This window comes from Anopheles maculipalpis, chromosome 2RL (genome assembly GCF_943734695.1).
Source record: "Anopheles maculipalpis chromosome 2RL, idAnoMacuDA_375_x, whole genome shotgun sequence".
NCBI lineage: Eukaryota > Metazoa > Arthropoda > Insecta > Diptera > Culicidae > Anopheles > Anopheles maculipalpis.
Window position 1 is genome coordinate 11,359,675 of NC_064871.1, and position 22,328 is coordinate 11,382,002.

The following is a 22,328-nucleotide window of genomic DNA, read 5'->3' on the forward strand; positions in this document are numbered from 1 at the left end:
GTCCGCCATTTTCAACGCTTACGCTTTGCTGCTTAGGTCGGAAAAAAATCGCGTAGTGTGCGGAACGGAAAAAATATCCGTTTAGTGCTCCCGTGCTTAACGCTTTGGCCCGTTTTGGCTTTTTGAGACGCGATACGATACGGTTCCAATGTGTTGTGATTTTACAGATCAAACCGGATACATCTCGGTGCAGGTCGAGGGTAATCCGGCACCGACCTGGAAGTTCTTCAAGGGCATCACCGAGCTGGTGGACGGTGGTCGCTACAAGCATCATACCGACGGCGAGAGCAACACAATTACGCTTTGCATCCGCAAGGTGAAACCGAACGATGAAGGCAAATACAAAGTGGTCGTCTCGAATGCGCACGGTGAGGACAGTGCGGACGTGCAGCTGTACGTATCGGACGCGAGCGGTATGGACTTCCGTGCTATGCTGAAGAAGCGAAAGTACGCCAAGTGGGGCAAGGAAGAGAAGGATCCGGACTGGGGTGATCTGAAGGAGGTGGAAAAGCCATTGCCACAGCTGAAAAAAGTCGAACGAGTATGTGTCTTGTTAGCTAACAGATGGTGTACAATAGCTCATCTGTGCTAAATGTGTTTGCATGTGTTGATGTGTTTCGCTTTGTCATTCGAGTGGTTTGTGTGTGGAAGCTAATGAATTACTTTTCTTAAACTATTATCACAGAAACAAGACACTTTCTCGAAGCCTCTGGTCGATATTACCTGCAAGGAAGGCAAAGATAAGAAGGTAGTGTTTGAGGCTACCTTCACCAAACCGAACGCCAAGGCGAAGTGGTTGTTCCGCAAAGATGTGAGTAGGGAAAACCGGATTGCGAATGACAGCACAGGTGTAACGTTCTATAACGGTGCCATCTCATACTTGCAGGAAATCTTCACGGGATCCAAATACAAGTTCAAGGCGGAAGGTGACAACTATACCTGTACCATCTTTAACCCGAAGGTTGAGGACGGTGGCAAGTATACGTTGGAGATTGCGGGTATATCTTGCTTCGCGTACCTGAACGTCGAGGAAGCCGACCCGGTGTACAAGTTCACGAAGAACCTGAAGAAGGCTGAGAAGGGCTTCCTGACGCACGACTGCACGCTAGAGTGTGCTGTCGATAACTCGCTGGCACCGATCTCCTGGTACAAGGGCGAGACGAAGCTGGAGAACAACGACAAGTATGTGATCGGCAAGGATCTCAACGGTACGGTGACGCTGATCATCAAGAACTGTACGGCCGAGGATGCGGATACGTATCGGTGCCAGATCGAGAAGCAGCCGGACAAGACGGAGACGAAGCTGAAGATCCTCGAGTACAACTACAAGTTCACGAAGGTGCTCAAGAGCCAGCAGCTGTTCGTGAAGGATACGGTAACGTTGGCCTGCGAGTTGGATCACGTGCTGGGTAAGGTTGAGTGGTTCAAGGGCGACGAGAAGATCGTCGAAAGTGACAAGGTGCAGATCGTGAAGGATGGACGCAAGCACAAGCTGGTGCTGAAGGATGTTGCCAAAACGGATAGCGGCATGTACCGGTGTGTCAGCAATGCTGACAAGACTGAGGCTGAGATCTTTGTGAAACGTAAGTGTAAACTGCCGACGAGTAGGGATATGGTAGAATTGTTAGTTACGTGTGTATGCTTTGTTTATAGGACCGAACAAGTTCATGCAGAAGCTGAGCGATACGGTTGGCAACGAGACGGAGAAATTGGTACTGGAAATCAAGGTACAAGACGAAGAGGCTGATGTTGCGTTCTTCCTGGGCGAAACCGAGCTCAAGAAGGATGGTCGCGTCGACATAATCAACAATGGTGACGGTACGCATCAGCTGGTGTTCAACAAGCTCGAGCTTACCGATGCTGGTGAGATTCGTTGCGAGTGTGGCCCACTAACCAGCAAGTGTACGCTGAAGGTCAACAAGAAGGAAACGAAGCCCAAGTTTGAGGTACCGCCAAAGGTCGAAACTCCTGCCAAGGTGGAGAAGGTACTGGAGGTACCATTCACAAGTAAGTACAATTCCGTTGGTAGTGTTCGCTTTCACATCTATCAAGAAAATGGCGCACAATCCATGTTGCCACACCTTTGTTTTTGTTGTTGTTGTTGTTGCTTATATCAAAACAAACTGTACATAATGTGTTGTCTTCTTCGACACAGCCGGTGAGTCGCGCCAGTCTAAGGTGGTGGCAAAGTTGTACAAAGATGGCAAACCGGTACCACCGGAAGACGTTGATATAGTTGTAGAGAACGATAAGCTCGTTCTGAGGTTCAAGAAAACCGAATTTAAGGATTCGGGCGAGTACAAGATTGAACTGGCGAACGCCACCGGTACAGAAGAGCATACCACTAATGTTGTCTTCCAGGACATACCGCAACCACCGCAGGATCTCGGCTGCACCGGTATCTACCAAACCAAGTGTGTTGTCAAGTGGAAGGCGCCCGAAAACGACGGCGGTTCACCGTTGGAAAAGTACGTGGTCGAGCGGCAGGACGTGTTCAAGCGTTCGGGCTGGGACGTGATAGGTGAATCACCCGGCGACCAGTGCAAGTTTAACTGTAACGATCTCGTTTCGGGCCGGCATTACAAGTTCCGCGTGAAGGCCGTCAACAAAATGGGCGAATCGGAGTATTGTGCGATGGAGAACGATATCATTGCGAAGGATCCATGGACGGAACCGGATCCACCGCGCGAGCTAACCATTGCCGATTGGGACAAGGATTTTGTGGATTTGAAGTGGAAAGTACCGAAGTCGGACGGCGGTGCACCGATCACGAGCTATATGGTGGAGTACAAACCGTACACGGCCGCAAACTGGAAGCACTATGCAGATGTCGGTGCTGCGGAGTTGAACCTCACCATACGCGGGCTTACGGTTGGCGAAACGTTTGAGTTCCGCGTGAAGGCTGTCAATCAGGGTGGAGCCAGTAAGCCAAGCAACAGTACCGAACCGCTCAAGATACGCGATCGGTATGTGAAGCCCTTCATCGAAGGTGAAGGACTGCAACCGATTACGCTAAAGAAGGGCCAAACGATACGCTACTACGCACAGTATGGAGGCGAACCGGAGCCGGAGGTTGTCTGGGAGAAGGATAACATTCTGGTGATTTGCGATTCCGAAAAACGAAAAACGATCGACGTTGAGAGCTACGCTACAACGATACAGGTGCGGCACGCCGTCCGTGCTGATTCTGGAGATTATAAGCTGCGGTTGAAGAATAGCAGCGGTGAGTTTGTTACGATCGGTAAAGTATTAGTGCTGGACGTACCGACGCAACCGATCGGACCGATTAAGATTGAAAAGGCGCGTGCAAACCATGTGGTGATCAGTTGGCAACCTCCGGAGGACACTGGCGGCTGTCCGTTGACGGGATATTTGTTGGAGAAGATGGACGTGGAAAATGGTACCTGGCTGCAGGCTGGTGAATGTGGAGCGGATCAGACAACGTTTGACTTTACGCATCTGCAGAAGGGCCGCAAGTATGAGTTCCGTGTCAAGGCGTACAACAAGGAGGGTGAATCCACACCTCTGGAAACGTTGTTGGCCGTGAAGACGGTCAATCCATATGGTAAGCTCAAAGTCAATCTGTCTGATGTGTTTGTGGTTATTTTTTTGCGTAAAGGTGGTACTTCTCTTATTGCTATTTATTGTATGAAACTCAAGTCTGATTGAAAAAAAGAAACGATCAAAATTGATATAGTTGAAGATGCCACTGTCGAGTGAGACATTCTGGTAGCATTGATTTCATGGAAACATTTTTTTTTGGCGCACCTTAACGCTCGTTAAACTAGATCCTCCTGAGGCACCGGGCAAACCGATTGTTGATGACTATGGCGTTGACTTTGTGGAGCTGAAGTGGGAGAAGCCCGAAAAGGATGGTGGCCGTCCGATTACGCACTACGTCATCGAGTGTAAGAACAAGTTCCTTACCGACTGGACCGAGTGTGCCAAGACGGAGAACGACGATTGCGTTGGTAAGGTGCACGGTTTGAAGGAAAAGGTAGTCTATCAGTTCCGCGTCCGTGCCGTCAACAAGGGTGGCGCATCGAAGGCATCGGAGCCGAGCGATAATCACACCGTCAAGCACAAGAACCGTAAGTATTGTGATGCTCAATGCAACAGCCTTTATGTGTTGCGTGTTTTTTTTTTCTATATATTATTCTGATGCACTTTGTTGATGCAAATGTTTGGTGGAAATGTTAAGTTAAGCTGTCAAAGTTGCGTCGCGTTATCGTAACGTGCGTGTGACTCGGTGCTAAAGTTTTGCTACTCTATCTCGGTATGTTCGCGGTCTGTCAAACGGTGTCAATCACGTGTTACTTATCAGATCACTAACATATACTCGTAACAAACTGTTTTCTGTGTACCATCCTTTTCCCATCACGATCGACATATGCAGTGAAGCCACGTATTGATCGTACAAATCTTAAGAACATTACCATCAAGGCCGGCAAAGCAATGATCTGGTCGGTCGACGTGAAGGGTGAACCGGAACCTGAGATCATTTGGACCTGGCGCGATAATATTCCGCTGACGGACACGGAAAACATTAAGATCGAGAATGGAAACTATCATTCGAACTTCTCGATCAAGGATGCCAAGCGTGCGGATACGGGCAAGTACAAGATCGTGGCCCAGAACGCCAACGGTAAGGATGAGGAAACGGTCGAGCTGGTCGTGCTTGGATCACCGGGCAGACCGCAAGGCAAGCTGGAAATTTCGAACGTCACCAAGAAGGGCCTGAAACTGAAGTGGAAGAAACCGGCCGATGATGGTGGTTCTCCGATTCTGGAGTACAAGATCGAGAAGCTGAAGAACCGCAATGGCAAGTGGGTGCGCTGTGGTACCGTAACTGGTGGTCCGGAAATTTTGGAAGCCGACATTACCGGACTGGACGAAGGTGCGACCTACAAGTTCCGTGTGATCGGTGTTAATGCCGAAGGTGACGGTGAGCCGTTGGAATCGGACGAGGTGGTTGCCAAGAACCCGTACGACGAACCGTGGAAACCGGGCACACCGGAAATTGTCGACTACGACAACAAGTCGGTCAAGTTGAAGTGGGCTGCACCAAAATCGGACGGTGGTGCTCCGATCCAGAAGTATGTGATCCAGAAGAAGGACCGTTTCAAGGACTGGGAGGACGTGAGCGAAGTTGATGGTGGAGAAACGTCCGCGACGGTCGATGATCTGAAGGAAAACACGGAATGTCAGTTCCGCATCGTGGCAGTGAACAAGGCGGGCCGTTCGCCCGAATCGGATCCAACGAAGTCGCACATAGTGAAGCATCGTGCACGTAAGTATAGAAGTCGACCGAGACGGTGGGCTTAGAAGTATGGACGTGAGATGCGAGATGTGGGTAGCATTGATCAACTGTACAACCGTTGGTTGGTTCCTCATTTCACAGTTAAACCGCGTATCGATCGTACTAACTTGAAACCGATCGTCATCCGGGCGGGTAAGATGGTTCATTACGATGTCAATGTAAAGGGTGAACCGGAGCCCGAGATTACCTGGATCGTGAAGGAGAAGCCTGTGCTGGGTGATGACAATTTCGAAATCATCAACAAGGATTACAACACTAAGTTTACGCTGAAGGACAGCTTGCGTAAGCATAGTGGTGTGTACAAGATTCAGGCGAAGAACGAACACGGACAGGATGAGGCCGAGGTGGAGATTACGATTCTGTCCAGCCCGAGCAGACCGAAGGGTCCGCTGGAGGTGAAGGATGTCACCAAGAATGGCTGCAAGCTGAAGTGGAAGAAACCGGATGACGATGGTGGCAAGCCAATTACTGGTTACGAGCTACAGAAGTACGATCAGAAGGTTGGACGTTGGGTGCCGATCGGCAAGGCACCGGCCGATGCCGAAGAGTTCGATGTTACTGGACTGCAGGAGGGTCAGCATTACAAGTTCCGCGTGAAGGCGATCAACGACGAGGGTGAATCGGAACCACTGGAAACCGATGAGTACATTGTGGCGAAGAATCCGTTCGACGTACCGAAAGCTCCGACGGATGTGGTTATCGTTGACTGGGACAATCAGTCAGCTTCGCTGGAATGGAAGCGGCCCAACTCGGATGGTGGCGCTGCCATCACCGGGTACTTCATTGAGAAGAAGGAAAAGGGCGAATCGAAATGGGAACCGGCTGTCACCACCAGCTCGCCTGAGTGTCGCGCAAAGGTGGTTGATCTGCCAGAGAAGCGTGTCTATCAGTTCCGTGTTAGTGCGATCAATAAAGCCGGTACTGGAGAGGCTTCTGATCCGACCAACTTCCACACTGTCAAGCATCGTTACCGTAAGTATACACCCGTGTCAATAACTGGTCAACTTTATGGTGTTTTGTATGCTAATAAAACAAACCACTTGCAATTTTGTGAAGTCCGTACGGCGTGCTTTGAGAAAGCTGGAAGAGCGTTTCAGAACGGTGTGGGGATCGTTGTTAATATAGTGTCTTTCTCTTTCCTGCAGTGCGTCCGCGTATCGATCGTACCAACTTGAACCCGATCACAATCAAGGCGGGCCTGTCGGTGCAGTACGATATCGATATCGAGGGTGAACCGGCACCGACAGTGAAATGGTTCCATGGCGAAAAGGAACTGGCGACCGATGCCGATTACAAGATCGACAATGTCGACTACAACACCAAGTTCTTCATTATGCGCGGTCGGCGCAATCTGACCGGCAAGTACACGATCGTGGCTACCAATTCGCAGGGCGAAGACCGTGCCGAAGTAGAGATCTGCATTCTCAGCAAGCCCGGCACACCGGAAGGACCGCTGGAGGCTTCCGACATTCACAAGCATGGTTGCAAGCTGAAGTGGAAGGCACCGCTGGACGATGGTGGTATGCCGATCGAAGGATACGAAATTGAGAAGCTGGACCCGTTGACCGGCCAATGGATTCCGTGCGGACAGAGCGCAACGCCGGAAGCGAACATTTCGGGCCTGCAGGAAGGCAAACAGTACAAGTTCCGCGTCAAAGCCTTCAACAAGGAGGGTGACAGTGAGCCACTGGAGATGGAGACGGTAATCATTGCGAAGGATCCGTACAGCGTACCGTCCAAGCCTGGCCGTCCTTCGGCAACCAACTGGAGCAAGGACTTTGTCGAGTTGGAGTGGGCCGCACCCAAGTCGGACGGTGGTGCACCTATTTCGGAGTACATTATTCAGAAGCGTGATAAGGCTTCGCGTAAGTGGCAGGATGCTGCTACGGTCAAGGGTGATCGTACACGTGGCACGGTGGAAGATGTGGAGGAGGGCCATGAGTATGAGTTCCGCATTGTTGCCGTGAACAGGGCCGGACAGTCAGAACCAAGTGACATTTCGGATTCGGTTATTGCGAAGATGCGCTTCCTGGCGCCGAAGATCGATCGTAAGAATCTGGATAAGAAGGTACTGCGTAGCGGTCAACTGTTGAACGTCGAGGCTGATGTAACTGGTGAACCAGCGCCGAAGGTAACGTGGGAGTTCAAGGGCAAGCTGGTCGACGGCCGGGAAGATGATCGTATCAAACTGGACAACGAAGAGTACAAAACGAATCTGGTGATCAGAAACCTGAAGCGTTCCGATGCCGGTATCTACAAGATCACGGCGAAGAACGATTCTGGTACTGATACGGTTGACTTGGAGCTGGTCGTATTGGCCAAGCCGTCCAAGTGTCTTGGACCGCTGAAGGTAACGGATGTGACGGCCGACGGATGCAAGCTGAACTGGTTGCCACCGGAGGATGATGGTGGTGAGCCGATTCAAGCGTACATTGTTGAGCGTATGGACGTGGACAGTGGACGCTGGATTCAGGTGTGCGAAACCCGCTTCCCGGAGGCTGACGTTACGGGACTCCAGGAAGGCAAGGAGTACATGCTGCGCGTGAAGGCTGTCAACAGCGAGGGAGAATCGGAACCGCTGGAGACTGACACGAGCATCAAGGCGAAGAATCCGTACGATGCACCGAGTGCACCAGGCAAACCGAAAGCAACCGACTGGTCGCGCAAGTTCGTTATGCTGGAATGGAAGGAACCGGACAGCGATGGAAACGCACCGATTCAGAAGTACATCATAGAGAAGAAGGACGTGAACAGCACCAAATGGCAGAAGGCCATGGAAACGGACGGTCCGGTAACGAAGGCCAAGGTGCCCGATTTGTTCGAAGGCACCACCTATCAGTTCCGTGTCAAGGCGGTTAACAAGGGTGGCCACAGTCCGTACTCACCGCTGTCCGATCCGGTGACGGTGAAGGATCGTTTCGCGCCGCCACGTATCGATCGTACTACGCTCAAGAATATTACGCTGAAGGGTGGACAATCGCTACGATTGGACTGCAAGATCAGTGGTGAACCTGCGCCAACCAAGTACTGGTTGCTCAACAAGGCACGCGTCGAGAAGGATACACCGGATGTGCGTGTTGAGTTTGAGGACTATCGTGCAAAGTTGACCATCAGCAACATCACTCGTGCTCATGGTGGTACCTATGAAATCAAGGCCGAAAATGCTTCCGGATACGATGAGGCTCAGCTGACAGTTACTGTGCTGGACAAACCGACCGCTCCGGAAGGTCCGTTGAAGGTATCGAATGTTCACAAGGAGGGATGCTCGTTGAAGTGGAACCCACCGCTAGACGATGGTGGTGTGCCGATTGAGTACTACAATGTGGAAAAGTTCGACAAGGAAACGCAACGCTGGTTGCCTGTCGGACGTACGCACGACACACACATGGATGTTGCTAATCTGGAACCGGGTCAGGAATACTTGTTCCGCGTGTCAGCCGTGAACGATGAAGGTGTTTCGGAGCCGCTTGCTACCGACACCTACATTACGGCGAAGAATCCATTCGACGAGCCTGGCAAACCGGGTACGCCGGAAGCATACGATTGGGACAAGAACTTCATCGAACTGCGCTGGACGCCACCGATGACGGATGGTGGATCGCCGATCACGAAGTACATCGTCGAGAAGCGTGTCCACGGTACGATCAAGTGGATCAAGTGTGCGGAGGTGCTTGGTAACAAGTGCGAAGCGAAGGTAACCGAGCTGAACGAAGGCGAAGTGTACGAGTTTAAGGTACGCGCCGTGAATGAAGCTGGACCAGGTATCTGGAGCGACCACAGCAAACCAATTACCGCCAAGCCACGTAAATGTAAGTAAACAGTGTGTTATTTTACTGAGTGAATTCGGAAACTAACCGTCCTGTCAATCCTAACAGTGCCACCGAAGATCGATCGCCGCAACCTGAAGAACCTGAGCGTTGCTATTGGAGAACCGTTTGGATTCGATGTGAAAATCTCGGGTGAACCTGCGCCGGATGTTGACTGGACCATCAACGATCGTATGGTTACAGTAACAACTACGCGCACGATCGAGAACGTGCCGTACAACAGCAAGTTTGTCAACCAGAATCCGGACCGCCGTGATTCGGGCAAGTACATGATCAAGGCAACGAACAAGTTCGGAAGCGATCAGGTGGAGATCACTGTAACTGTGAGATGTAAGTATTTGGCAGGCGGGAGTACTGTTGTGTGGGATCTATTGAATAATTATATTATTTTCCCTTTTAGCTAAGCCTGCCGCACCGGAGGGACCGCTGGAGGTTAAGGACATGACTAAGGACAGTTGCAAACTTGAATGGAAGAAACCGAAAGATGATGGCGGTGTACCGATCGATCACTACGTGATCGAGAAGTTCGATCCAGACAATGGTATCTGGATGAATGCCGGCAAAACTGATGGGCCTATTACCGAGTTCCCGGTGGAAGGTCTGGTGCCTGGTCATCGTTACAAGTTCCGCGTGAAGGCTGTGAATCCAGAGGGCGAATCGGAACCGTTGGAAACCGCCGGAACGGTTGTTGCAAAGGATAGCTTCTGTAAGTATGCCGGGTTGGTGCTTTGCCGGGAACGAAATGGGTGCGATACTGATAAAACATTGTGCTTCTTGCCACAGCTGTTCCTGATACGCCCAGCGCACCAACGGTTGTCGATTGGTCGGAGAACCATGCCGTACTCAAGTGGCCTGAGCCCGATGATGGTGGTAGTCCGATTACGGGTTACATCATTGAGAAGAAGGACAAGTACAGTCCAATCTGGGAGAAGGCCATCGAAACGAACTCACCCAACCCTACCGCTACGGTGGGAGGTTTGGTGGAAGGTAACGAATATCAGTTCCGTGTGATTGCGATCAACAAGGCTGGTCCATCGGATCCATCCGACTCGAGCCGCACGTTCACTGCTAAACCACGCTTCGCCCCACCCAAGATCGATCGTCGTACGATTCGCGATCTTTCGATTTCGGCTGGATCTATGCTGAAGTTCGACGTAGCTATTTCCGGCGAACCTGCACCGAAGTGTGAATGGCGTGTCAACAAGGCTATCGTCACTGGTGGCGATCGTCGGTTGGAGATTCTGAACACCGACTACAATTCGAAGTTCATCCTGCGTCCCGCGAACCGTGGAGACTCGGGTGATTACGAAATTACTGCCACGAACTCATCCGGACGGGATCACGTGCTGGTGCAGGTGACCGTCACTGATAAGCCTGGACCACCGGAAGGCCCACTCACGGCATCGGACATTACCAAGGAAACGTGCAAGCTGAAGTGGAAGCGTCCAAAGGATGATGGAGGCTGTGATATTGAGTACTACCAGATTGAGCGCTTTGATGATGACGTGAAGGCTTGGGTACCGCACGCAAGAAGTGTCGAAACGAATGCCGACATTAATGGTCTGCAGGATGGCAAGAAGTACAAGTTCCGTGTCAGTGCTATCAACGCCGAAGGAGAATCGAAACCGCTAGAGATGGCGGGAGACTTCATCGCGAAGAATCCGTTCGACGAACCGTCGGCACCGCGCGACTGTAAGGCCACCGATTGGGGTACAGACTTTGTCAAGCTTGCCTGGCAGCCACCGGTCAGTGATGGAGGCTCTCCGATTACTGGCTACGTGGTTGAGGTGAAGGACAAGTATGGCGAATGGGAACGCAAGATGGCCGTACCGGCGGAAGCAACTTCGGCAAACGTGCCCGATCTGCTCGAGGGTCAAAAGTACGAGTTCCGCGTGCGTGCCGTCAACGATGCTGGTCCAAGCGATCCGAGCAATGCGACACCACCGATCATTTGCAAACCCCGCAACCAACCGCCCAAGATCGATCGTACCAATCTGGTGGAGGTTCGTATCAAAGCGGGCAACAATGTGGTGTTCGATGTGAAGGTCTCTGGCGAGCCAGTGCCTACCACAAGATGGTCGATTAGCAAGCGTGAGATCAAGCCCACCGATCGGTACAAGTTGCAGAACTACGATTACAGCACCAAGCTCACGATTCGTTCGGCAACGCGCGAAGAAAGCGGCACGTATCAGTTGGAGGCTGAGAATGAAAATGGCAAGGATACGGCAACCGTACAGGTGACGGTGCTGGATGTCCCGAGCCCACCAGGAGGCCCGCTGAAGGTGGTTGAAATTACCGCCAACACTGCCGTTCTGGAGTGGCGCCCACCATCGGATGACGGTGGATTACCGATCGATAACTACATCATCGAGAAGCTGGATGAAGTCAAGGGCACGTGGGTGTATGCGGGAGACTCGGGTAGCGCAAGATGTAAAGCCGAGATCGATGGACTCATCGAGGGCCATACGTACAAGTTCCGCGTGCGTGCCGCTAATAAAATGGGCAAGTCGGAGCCGCTGAGCATGTCCAACTCGGTGCTGGCCAAGAATCCGTATCGCGCACCAGACCGTCCGGAGCAGGTCACCATCAAGGATTACGACAAGGATTACGTCGAGCTTGAATGGAAGGCACCGGAGAACGATGGCGGATCACCGATCACCGGTTACGTCGTTGAGAAGCTGGGCAAGTACTCGAGCGACTGGGAGAAGGCAGTAGAAGTCCCGGAAGGTGACATTACCAGCGTGAAGGTGCCGGATCTGATTGAAGGAACGGCATACCAGTTCCGCGTCCGTGCCATTAACCGTGCGGGTGAAGGCGATCCAAGCAGACCGACGGAATCGCACATTGCTCGTAGCAAGAACCAGCCGCCGAAGATCGACCGTAACTATCTGTCGAACGTTAAGATTCGTGCAGGACTTACGTTTGAGTTTGATGTGCCGGTTAGCGGCGAGCCAGTGCCAGCCAAGGAATGGTCGCACAAGGATAACATGATTATCAACACCGATCGCATTAAGGTGGTGTACGAGAACTACAGGACCAAGCTGCGTGTGATCGATGTTAAGCGCGCGGATAGCGGCGTCTACACGCTGACGGCAAAGAACAAGAACGGTATTGACATTGCTAATGTAAACGTTACGATTCTGGATGTACCGGCACCCCCGGAGGGACCGATCCGGCACGAGAACCTCTCGAAGACGGGCGTAACTTTGATGTGGCGTCCGCCGAAGGATGACGGTGGTTCCGAAATTTTGCACTACGTCGTCGAGAAACTGGATACGGATGCGCTGCGTTGGGTACCAGTTGGGGAGACCATCTCCACCAAGATTCGTCCCGACAATCTAATCGAGGGCCACTCGTACCAGTTCCGCGTGCGTGCCGTCAACAAGCAGGGAGAGTCTACCCCGCTGGTGACGTCGCAACCTATAACGGCCAAGGACCCGTACAACAAGCCAGACAAACCGGGCAAACCGTTGGTGGTGGACTGGAGCGACGATCACGTCGATCTGGAATGGACCATCCCGAAGAAGGATGGCGGTGCACCGATTACCAGCTACATTGTGGAAAAACGTCCACGGTACGGCGATTGGAAGTTTGCCGGTGAGTTCACCGAGCTGTACAAACCGTCGGCCAAGATAAAGGAGTTGACGAAGGACGAAGAGTACGAGTTCCGCGTCTGCGCTGTCAACAAGGCGGGCGTGAGTGATCCGAGCGAACCGTCCGATCCGGTCGTTTGCAAGTCGCGCTTCGTTTCGCCACACTTCAACAAGCACGCGCTGAAGGATCTGGTGGTGCCGGTTGGCAAGAAGATTGCCTACAACATCACAGTGGAAGCGTCGCCACAGGTGACGGCCGTCTGGAAGCGCAACGGAGCTGTCATTCCCGAGTCGCAGCGTGTAATACGTGAAGTTTACAACAACGAGGTATCGTTTGAGATTCCATTCTCGGTGCGTGACGATACAGGCATGTACACGCTGATCGTCAAGAACGAGTGTGGCGAGTTTTCGGCCTCGGCCAACGTAACGGTGCTGGACAAACCGGCACCGCCCGAGGGACCACTGCGTATTACCAACATTACCACGGAAGGATGTCGCTTGGAGTGGAAGCTACCGAAGGACGATGGTGGTAGCCCGATCACGCATTACGTCATTGAGAAGATGGATATGTCGCGCGGTACCTGGACGAATGCTGGCATGAGCACCTCGCTGGTGAACGAAATTTCGCGCCTGATTCACAACAAACGGTACTCGTTCCGCGTGAAGGCAGTGAACGAGATCGGTGAATCGGAGCCGCTGGACTGCTCGCATCCGATCATCGCCAAGAACGATTACGAGGAACCATCGCAGCCACCGAAGCCGGAGGTTCGCGACTGGGATGCCAACTCGGTCACGATTCAGTGGAACCCACCGAAGTCGGATGGTGGTGCGGCGATCACGGAGTACATCATCCAGAAGAAGGAAAAGGACAGCCCGTACTGGAGCAATGCTGGCCGTGTGCCTGGTATCAAGCGCGATCTGCAGATACCAGATTTGGCAACCGAGACGGAGTACGAGTTCCGAGTGATTGCGGTGAACGCTGCCGGTGAGTCGGAACCGTCCGACGCAACCGATGCTGTACTGACGCGTTCGCGTTTCATCGCACCGAAGATCGTGACACCGCTGCGCGATATGGTGGTGAAGGCTGGATTGATCTTCCATCTGGACATCAACTTCACGGGCGAACCAGTACCGGAGGTGGTCTGGACGCTGAACGGAAAGCCGGTACAAACGGACAAGCGTACGACGATGACTGCACTTGGCCATCACACGATTGTGCATACCGTGAACTGCAACCGTGGAGACTCTGGCACCTACAAGCTGGTTATCACTAACTCTAGCGGTTCGGATGAGGGTAGCTTCAACCTGACAGTGCTAGACCGCCCAGATCCACCACAGGGTCCGATGGTGTACGAAGAGATCACGGAGAAGAGTGTAACGATTTCTTGGAAGCCGCCACTAGATAACGGTGGTTCGGAGCTGACTGGGTACGTGGTGGAGAAGAAGGATCTAACGCACGGTGGTGGCTGGGTACCAGCTGTGGCTTACGTGAGCCCGAAATACACTCACACTGTGGTGCCACGATTGAACAAGGGCAACAAGTACGAGTTCCGTGTTATGGCCGAAAACTTGCAGGGACGCTCGGATGGTTTGATGAGCGCACATCCAGTGGTGGCTAAGGATCAGTTCGTTGTACCCGGACCACCGACGAAGCCGGACATTATTGACAGTGGATACGATCAGATTACGCTCAGCTGGAAGCCACCGATCAGTGACGGTGGATCGCGTATCTCTGGATACATTATTGAGCGTCGCGATTTGGCAACTGGTCGCTGGATTCAGGCGAACAAGCACCCGGTACCAAACATCGAGTACACCGATACGGGTGTGATCAAGGGTCACCAGTACGAGTACCGTGTGTCTGCCGTTAACCAAGCCGGACAGGGTAATCCAAGCGATTCGTCCGTCAAGTGTTGGGCACGGCCAATGCAGCAAGCACCCGCCCTCAACATGGACAGCTTCAGCAAGCGCACTATTAAGGTGCGTGCTGGTGAGCCGATTGTTATCACTATTCCGCTGGTCGGTGCACCACTGCCAACGGTGGAATGGTCGCGCGGTGGAAACAAGATTCCGGAAACGTCACGCATTTCGATCGATACCAACATGGAGCAGACGGTGTTCCGTGTCGATAACAGTAATCGCAACGATTCGAGTACCTACAAGATAAAGGCCTCGAACCAGTACGGTGAGGATGTGAAGGAGTTCGAAGTGATCGTCGTCGATCGTCCACAACCACCGAAGTATGTGTCGGGACTGGAGACAACGCAGGACAGTGTTACGCTCAACTGGGACGCACCATCTGACGATGGTGGTTCGGAAATTACTGGCTACAGCATCGAGTACAAGGAGTTCCCATCGGACAACTGGAAGATGGTGTTCGGTACGGTGCCACGCTGCTCGCATACTGTCAAACATCTGAATGAGAATCACGAGTATGTGTTCCGCGTGCGGGCTGAAAACATCTATGGTGCATCGGAACCCACCGAGAGCAAACCCATCTCGCCGAAGAGCCCCGACCCACCGGAGGCGGTTGACAAGCCGACCGTTACGGACTACACGCCTAGCTCGTGCACGATCGCCTGGAGACCACCACGCGTTCAGACGCGTCCAGTGGTTGGATACTTTGTTGAGAAGCGTGAACGTGGTACGGGCGAATGGGTGCAGGTCAACAATTATCCAACGACCAACACTACCTACACGATTCCCGATCTTATGGAAGGCTTCCGGTACGAGTTCCGCGTCAAGACAGTCAACGAGGTCGGTGTTAGCAAACCGAGCGAACCGACCGATCCGATCACGGCTTCACACCAGCGCAAGCGTCCGAACCAACCGGATCCACCCTCGATCGACAAGATCACGCGCAACAGCGTTAACCTGTCGTGGCGTACGCTGCGTCGCGATGCCAAGGAAAAGATCAAGGGCTACATTGTGCAGTACCGTGTTAAGGACGACGAGAAGTGGGTGGATGCGAACGCTCCAAGCGATCTTATTGCCGATCAGGCATACCGTGTGGAGAACCTGGACGAAGGCAAAGAGTATCAGTTCCGGCTTATTGCCGTTAATGAGATCGGCATGTCTGATCCTTCGCGGCCAAGCATTTCTGTGACGCTGGCCGAACAACCGAACAAACCGATGATGGATCTGCGCAACGTGCGCGACATTACGGTGCGTGCTGGCGAGGACTTCAACATCCACGTGCCATACACTGCGTTCCCGAAACCGGTTTCCACGTGGTTCGTCAACGAGGAGCTGCTGGATGACAGAGACAAGCGTTTCCATACGCAGCTTACCGATGAGGCTGCTAGTATCGTTGTGGTGAAGAGTGTCCGGGCCGACACGAAGCAGTACCGGTTGATGCTGAAGAATCCTTCCGGCTACGACATTGCCACGTGCAACGTGAAGGTGTTGGATCGCCCAAGCAAACCGGAAAACATTGGTGTCGAATCGTACGGTGGCGAGCATCTGGTGTTGTGCTGGAACGCTCCATTGGATGATGGTGGTTCTCCGGTCACGAACTATGTGGTGGAGAAGAAGGACAAGAACTCCAACGCATGGACGAAGGTGAGTAGCTACTGTACGACTACGTACCTGAAGATTCGCAACCTGCGTCTGAACCAGCTGTACGACTTCCGCGTGTACGCCGAGAACAAGTACGGTTTGTCGGAACCGGCGCAGGCAGATTCGATTGTGGCGAAGCATCCGTTCGATCCGCCATCGCAGCCGGGAACGCCGAGCCGTGTCGAAACGACGGAAGACACGATTACCATCACCTGGACCAAGCCGGCCAGCAACGGAGGCTCACCGGTTACGCACTACATCGTGGAGAAGAAACTTGCCACCGAGGGCCATTGGTCGAAGGTGCAGCAGGGTACGCTGAAGGATCTGATGTGCAAGGTTTCCGGACTGTCGGAGAACCACGAGTACGTGTTCCGTGTGGCGGCAGTCAATGCAGCTGGCACGAGCCCGTACAGCAACCCGTCCGATCCGATCATGGTCAGTGCTGCGTTTACTGCACCGAAGATCACCTCGGACATTGGTATGCGCGATATTTTGGTCATTGCACGCGATCCGTTCAAGATTATTGTGCCGTACACGGCCACACCAAAGCCGGACGCCATCTGGATGGTCAATGGCAACGAGGTGTCGCGTAACGAGCGCATCGAACTGTCGATCAACGATACGGAAGCGATCTTCAAGAACGACAACTCGAAGCGTATCGATTCTGGCAGCTACACGATCCATCTGGTGAACTGCGTTGGCAAGGATACGGCATCGTGCCGCGTGTTGGTGGTGGACAAACCATCGCCACCGATTGGCCCGCTAGAGGTGTCCGAAATTACGCCCGAATCGTGCACGCTGTCCTGGAAGACTCCGCTGGACGATGGTGGCAGCCCGATTACGAACTACATTGTGGAACGTTACGAACCACTCGGATACTGGACGAAGGCTAGCAGCTTTGTGCGCAGCACACACTACGACAACATGGGCATGGAGGCGAACAAACCGTACAACTTCCGCGTGCGTGCCGAGAATCAGTACGGCGTGAGCGATCCGTTGATTCTGGAGGAACCAATCATTGCCCGCTATCCGTTCACGGTGCCGGATCCACCGAATCCGCCGCGTGTCTCGGACTGGGATGCGAACTACGTTACCGTCACCTGGGAACGTCCGCTTATGGATGGTGGTTCTCGCATCCAGGGTTACCGCTTCGAGTACCGTGATGTGCTGGACAGTACCTGGATTACTAACAACTTCCTCATCAAGGATAACAGCTACCAGGTGTACAACTTGCTGCCGGGCCGCGAGTACGAATTCCGCGTACGTGCACAGAACGCTGCCGGTGTGAGCAAACCATCGGCATCGTCGAAGAAATTCAAGATCCACGGCAAGATCACACCACCGTCCGCACCGGGAGCACCAGCTGTTGTGAAGGTGGGCAAGAGCTTCGTCGATCTCAGCTGGACTCCTCCGGCCAGCGATGGTGGCTCGAAGATTCTAGGCTACTATGTGGAACGTCGCGACATTGGTGGCGCACGGTGGGTGAAGTGCAACGAGAACAACATCCCAGTGACGGAGCTGACCGTGACGAACCTGATCGAGGGTGGAGTGTACGAGTTCCGCGTGTACGCCGTCAACAACTACGGCGTGTCGCCACCGTCGCCCGAAACCCGCTCGGTACGTATTGGCGAACAGCTGAACACGGAGAAACCGGAATGGGTCAAGCGATTGAAGTTCAACCTGGTGCCGCTGGGTAAGTCGGTGGAATTGACGTGCGAAGCGCACGGCAAGCCCGAACCGACCTGCCGCTGGTTGCGTAACGGAAAGGAGATCACTCATGGTGGACAGTATGCGCTGGAGAGCAAGAACGGTGTATTCTCGCTGCACATTTCCAACGTTACTTACCGTGACGAGGGAGACTACACGTGCGAGGCACTGAACTTTGTCGGTGTGATCCACACGACTGGTGCGCTGAAGATCGGTGTACCGCCGAAGCTGGTCAACATTCCGTCGGACGTGTATCTGGTGAAGGGAGACAATGCGAAGATCAAGCTTGGTTTCCATGGTGATCAGCCGATGGAGGTTAACATCTCGAAGGATCGCGAGAAGCTGATCGAAACCGAACACATCAAATACACCGTGTTTGATGACTACGCGGTTATCTACATCCGTGATGTGCTTGATACGGACAAGGGTGTGTATCTGGTGAACTTCAAGAACGACAGTGGCAGTGTATCGTGCAACGTGAACGTTCACGTCACTGGACTGCCTGGTCCACCGACCGGTCCACTGCTGGTAAGCCATGTCACCAAGAACATGTGCACGGTTTCGTGGAAGCCACCAGCATACGATGGAGGCCGCAAGGTTACGCACTACATTGTGGAGCGTCGTGACATTAAGTCACAACACTGGCTAATCGTTTCAAACTATGTGAAGGAGTCGCAGCTCATCATCAAGGGACTGATCGAAGGTTCCGAGTATTTGTTCCGCGTGTCGGCCGTCAATGAGAACGGTATTGGACCGGCGCTGGAAGGTGTCGACCCGATCAAGGCTCGCGGACCGTATGACCTGCCATCGCCACCGGGCGTCCCGATCATTCACGAGGTTGGAGGTGACTTTGTCAACCTGGAATGGGAGAAACCGGTGTCGGACGGAGGTGCACGCATCCAGGGCTACTGGATCGAGAAACGCGAACAGGACACGGACACGTGGCAGCGCGTCAATACGACGCTGTGCGTCATCTGCACCATCAACTGCGCGAACCTGGTCGAGGGTCGTCATTACGAGTTCCGCGTAGCGGCACAGAACGAGATCGGTGTGTCAGAGTTCTCGAAGGCATCGCAGCTAGTGAAGGTGGAGGATCCGGATGTGGTGAAGCCGCCGGAAGTTGTCAAGCCACTGAACACGCTCACCTGCGTGCAGAATCGTGGCGTCGAGTTTGTGTGCAAGATTACCGGTGTACCACGGCCCAGGATCACCTGGCACAAGGGTGCGCGCGAGATCTGTTCCGGCTCGCGATACCATATGTACAGCGATGGCGATACGCATCATCTGGCCATCAACGATGTGTTTGGTGAAGATGCCGATGAGTACACTTGTCGTGCGGCTAACCGTGGCGGTGTACGTTCAACGAAGGCATCGCTGATCATCAAGTCACCGCCGAAGTTGAACGTTCCACCACGTTTCCGTGATACGGCCTTCTTCGACAATGGTGAAAACATTGAGATTAAGATTCCGTTCACTGGATTCCCGAAACCACGTTGCCACTGGACGCTGAAGGGCGAACAGATCGAGTCGGGCAGCCACTATCACATTGAGACGCGCGAGCGTCACACGGTGCTGACGATTCGTGACGGTTCGCAGCTGGATTCGGGCACTTACACGATCACGATCGAGAACGAGCTGGGACAGGATACTGCTGACATTAAGATTCAGATCAGCGATCGTCCTGACAAGCCACGCAACCTCACCATCGACCAGATTGGTCTGGATCACGTGACGCTCAGCTGGTTGCCTCCGTCGTGGGATGGTGGTGCAAGCATCACGAACTACATCGTCGAAAAGCGCGAAGTCCCGCTGTCCACTTGGATTCGGGCCGGTACTACGCGCTTCAATCAGCTCATCATTCCGCATCTGTCGCCTGGCCATCAGTACGAGTTCCGCGTGTTTGCTGAGAATGTGTACGGTCGCTCGGAACCGTCCGATCAGACTGAGCTGATCAGCCTGAAGGATCTGGGCATCAAGCCGGCCAAGCGTGTCAAGTACGAGCTGGACGAGAACGGCAAACCGAAGCGCCAGGGCAAGAAGGAAGCCATTTCCGATTACGACGACTATGTGTTCGACGTGTACTCCAAGTACCACCCGAAACCGGTCGAAATCTCGAACAAGAGCGTGTACGATCAGTACGAGATCTTGGAGGAGATCGGTACGGGTGCGTTCGGTGTGGTGCATCGTTGCCGCGAGCGCAAGACGGGCAACGTGTTTGCAGCGAAATTCATTCCGGTATCAACGAATGCCGAGCGCGAGCTGATTCGTCGCGAGATCGATATCATGAACCAGCTGCACCATCGCAAGCTCATCTATCTGCACGACGCGTTCGAGGATGAGGATGAGATGGTACTGATCTACGAGTTCCTGTCGGGTGGTGAGCTGTTCGAGCGCATCACCACGGAGGGCTACCGTATGTGCGAGCAGGAGATTATCGAGTACATGAAGCAGATCTGCGAGGCCGTGAAGTACATGCACGAGAAGAACATCATCCATCTGGACATTAAGCCGGAGAACGTAATGTGCCAGACGCGCAACACCAACCAGGTGAAGCTGATCGACTTCGGGCTGGCGACGAAGCTGAACCCGAACGAGATGGTAAAGATTTCGACGGGTACGGCCGAGTTTGCTGCACCAGAAATTGTGGAGCGAGAGCCGGTCGGTTTCTATACGGACATGTGGGCGGTCGGTGTGTTGGCGTACGTGCTGGTTAGCGGCCTGTCACCGTTCGCCGGCGAGACGGACATCGATACTCTGAAGAACATCAAGCAAGGAACGTGGGAGTTTGATGAGGTTGCGTTCCGCGACGTTTCGGAGGAGTGCAAGGACTTTATCCGCCGTCTGCTGATTAAGAACACCGAGAAGCGTATGACGGCGCACGAGTGTCTGATGCACGCGTGGTTGAGCGACACGTACAACAGCTCGACCTCGGTGATTTCGATCGAACGCTACAAGCAGATCCGCGATCTGATCCGCAGAAAGTACGAGAACTGGGCATCGTTTGTGCTACCGCTGGGTCGCCTGTCGGAGTACTCGGCCCTGCGCAAGCTGCTGATCCAGAAGTACAAGATCCACGAGACGTCGGTCGACCGTCGCCAGGCGGCACCACGCTTCGTCATCCGTCCACAGTCGGCGTTCTGCTACGAGGGTCAGAGCTGCAAGTTCTATTGCCGCGTGATCGGTGTAGCTACGCCGGTGCTCACCTGGTACCACAACAACCAGGAGCTGAAGCAGTCGGTGAAGTTCATGAAGCGGTACGCCGGAGACGACTACTACTTCATCATCAACCGTGTCAAGCTGGACGACCGCGGCGAGTACATTATCCGTGCGGAGAACCATTATGGTGCGCGCGAGGAAGTCATCTTCCTGAATGTGCACCCGATGTCGAAACAGGTGCCGATCTACAAGCCAGAAACGTTGACTATTCGCAAGCGCGAACCAAGCCCACGTCCATTCTGGCAGGAGGAAGCCGACTCGGCTCCTTCGTTCACCTTCGCCCTGCGTCCTCGTGTCATGCAGCTGCGCGACACTTGTAAGCTGTTGTGCTGCGTGACCGGCAAACCGATGCCATCGGTGAAATGGTACAAGAACGGCCGTGAGCTCAGCAAGTACGAGTACACGATGACACACACGGACGGTGTGGTAACGATGGAAATTATCGACACGAAGGTTGAGGATTCTGGCGAGTACAAGTGCGTTGCAGTTAATCCACTGGGCAAGGCCGAAACGACCTGCGTGGTGATCGTGGAGGATCATCGCGTTGAGCAGCAGCTTTCCGCCAAGCCGGAGGTGAAGAGACCGACCATTAAGAAACCGGAACCGGCCAAAACGACGGCTTCATCCGGTGCCCGACTAGGAGCACCAACGAATGAGGCAAGATCGAGGAACTCTACGCGCGAACTGATTCGTAAGTATTGCTGAGTTTACGGTGCGGAGAGCGGATAGGGTTAGTGAAACTGATTACACGTGTTTGTGTCTTTAGCACTACAATCGGACAGCTTGATGCATCCACCAGAGTTCACGAAGCAGCTGAAGGATGTGATCGCCGCCGACGGTGAACCACTACAGCTGAACTGTCACGTCAACGGAGACCCGCTGCCACAGATCGTCTGGACAAGAGATGGCAAGAAGCTTGCCTCGTCGGACGTGATCGACATCAAGTACAAATCGGGCATTGCCAGCTTGCGCATCAACGAACTATTCCCGGAGGATTCGGGCGTGTACGTGTGCACGGCCAAGAACTCGATGGGAGAAGCGTCCACCCAGTGCACGCTAGATGTGAAGAGTAAGTAGCTGCGTGTGTTGTGTGTGAGAAATACTTTG

The 22,328-nt window shown here is 53.5% G+C and overlaps 3 protein-coding genes across 16 annotated transcripts in view; 1 reads left to right on the plus strand and 2 right to left on the minus strand.

The window, feature by feature from the left end:
- Nucleotides 1-22,328, minus strand: part of LOC126558824 (pyridoxal phosphate homeostasis protein) — a 445,790-nt gene that overhangs the window by 228,934 nt on the left and 194,528 nt on the right. The window lies entirely within an intron of this gene.
- Nucleotides 1-22,328, minus strand: part of LOC126559130 (uncharacterized) — a 186,390-nt gene that overhangs the window by 78,934 nt on the left and 85,128 nt on the right. The window lies entirely within an intron of this gene.
- Nucleotides 1-22,328, plus strand: part of LOC126556541 (twitchin) — a 32,669-nt gene that overhangs the window by 9,683 nt on the left and 658 nt on the right. For 10 of the 13 annotated variants that reach the window (XM_050211802.1, XM_050211805.1, XM_050211810.1 and 7 more), the window contains 13 exons: nucleotides 168-541; nucleotides 686-811; nucleotides 887-1,583; nucleotides 1,654-2,007; nucleotides 2,156-3,565; nucleotides 3,789-4,091; nucleotides 4,397-5,290; nucleotides 5,402-6,292; nucleotides 6,466-9,129; nucleotides 9,196-9,477; nucleotides 9,548-9,853; nucleotides 9,931-21,912; nucleotides 21,988-22,290. In XM_050211802.1, coding sequence (XP_050067759.1) covers nucleotides 168-541; nucleotides 686-811; nucleotides 887-1,583; nucleotides 1,654-2,007; nucleotides 2,156-3,565; nucleotides 3,789-4,091; nucleotides 4,397-5,290; nucleotides 5,402-6,292; nucleotides 6,466-9,129; nucleotides 9,196-9,477; nucleotides 9,548-9,853; nucleotides 9,931-21,912; nucleotides 21,988-22,290 — 20,586 coding nt within the window. The remainder of the gene's footprint in view (nucleotides 1-167; nucleotides 542-685; nucleotides 812-886; nucleotides 1,584-1,653; nucleotides 2,008-2,155; nucleotides 3,566-3,788; nucleotides 4,092-4,396; nucleotides 5,291-5,401; nucleotides 6,293-6,465; nucleotides 9,130-9,195; nucleotides 9,478-9,547; nucleotides 9,854-9,930; nucleotides 21,913-21,987; nucleotides 22,291-22,328) is intronic. The other 3 variants (XM_050211813.1, XM_050211811.1, XM_050211814.1) reach the window with 3 other exon arrangements.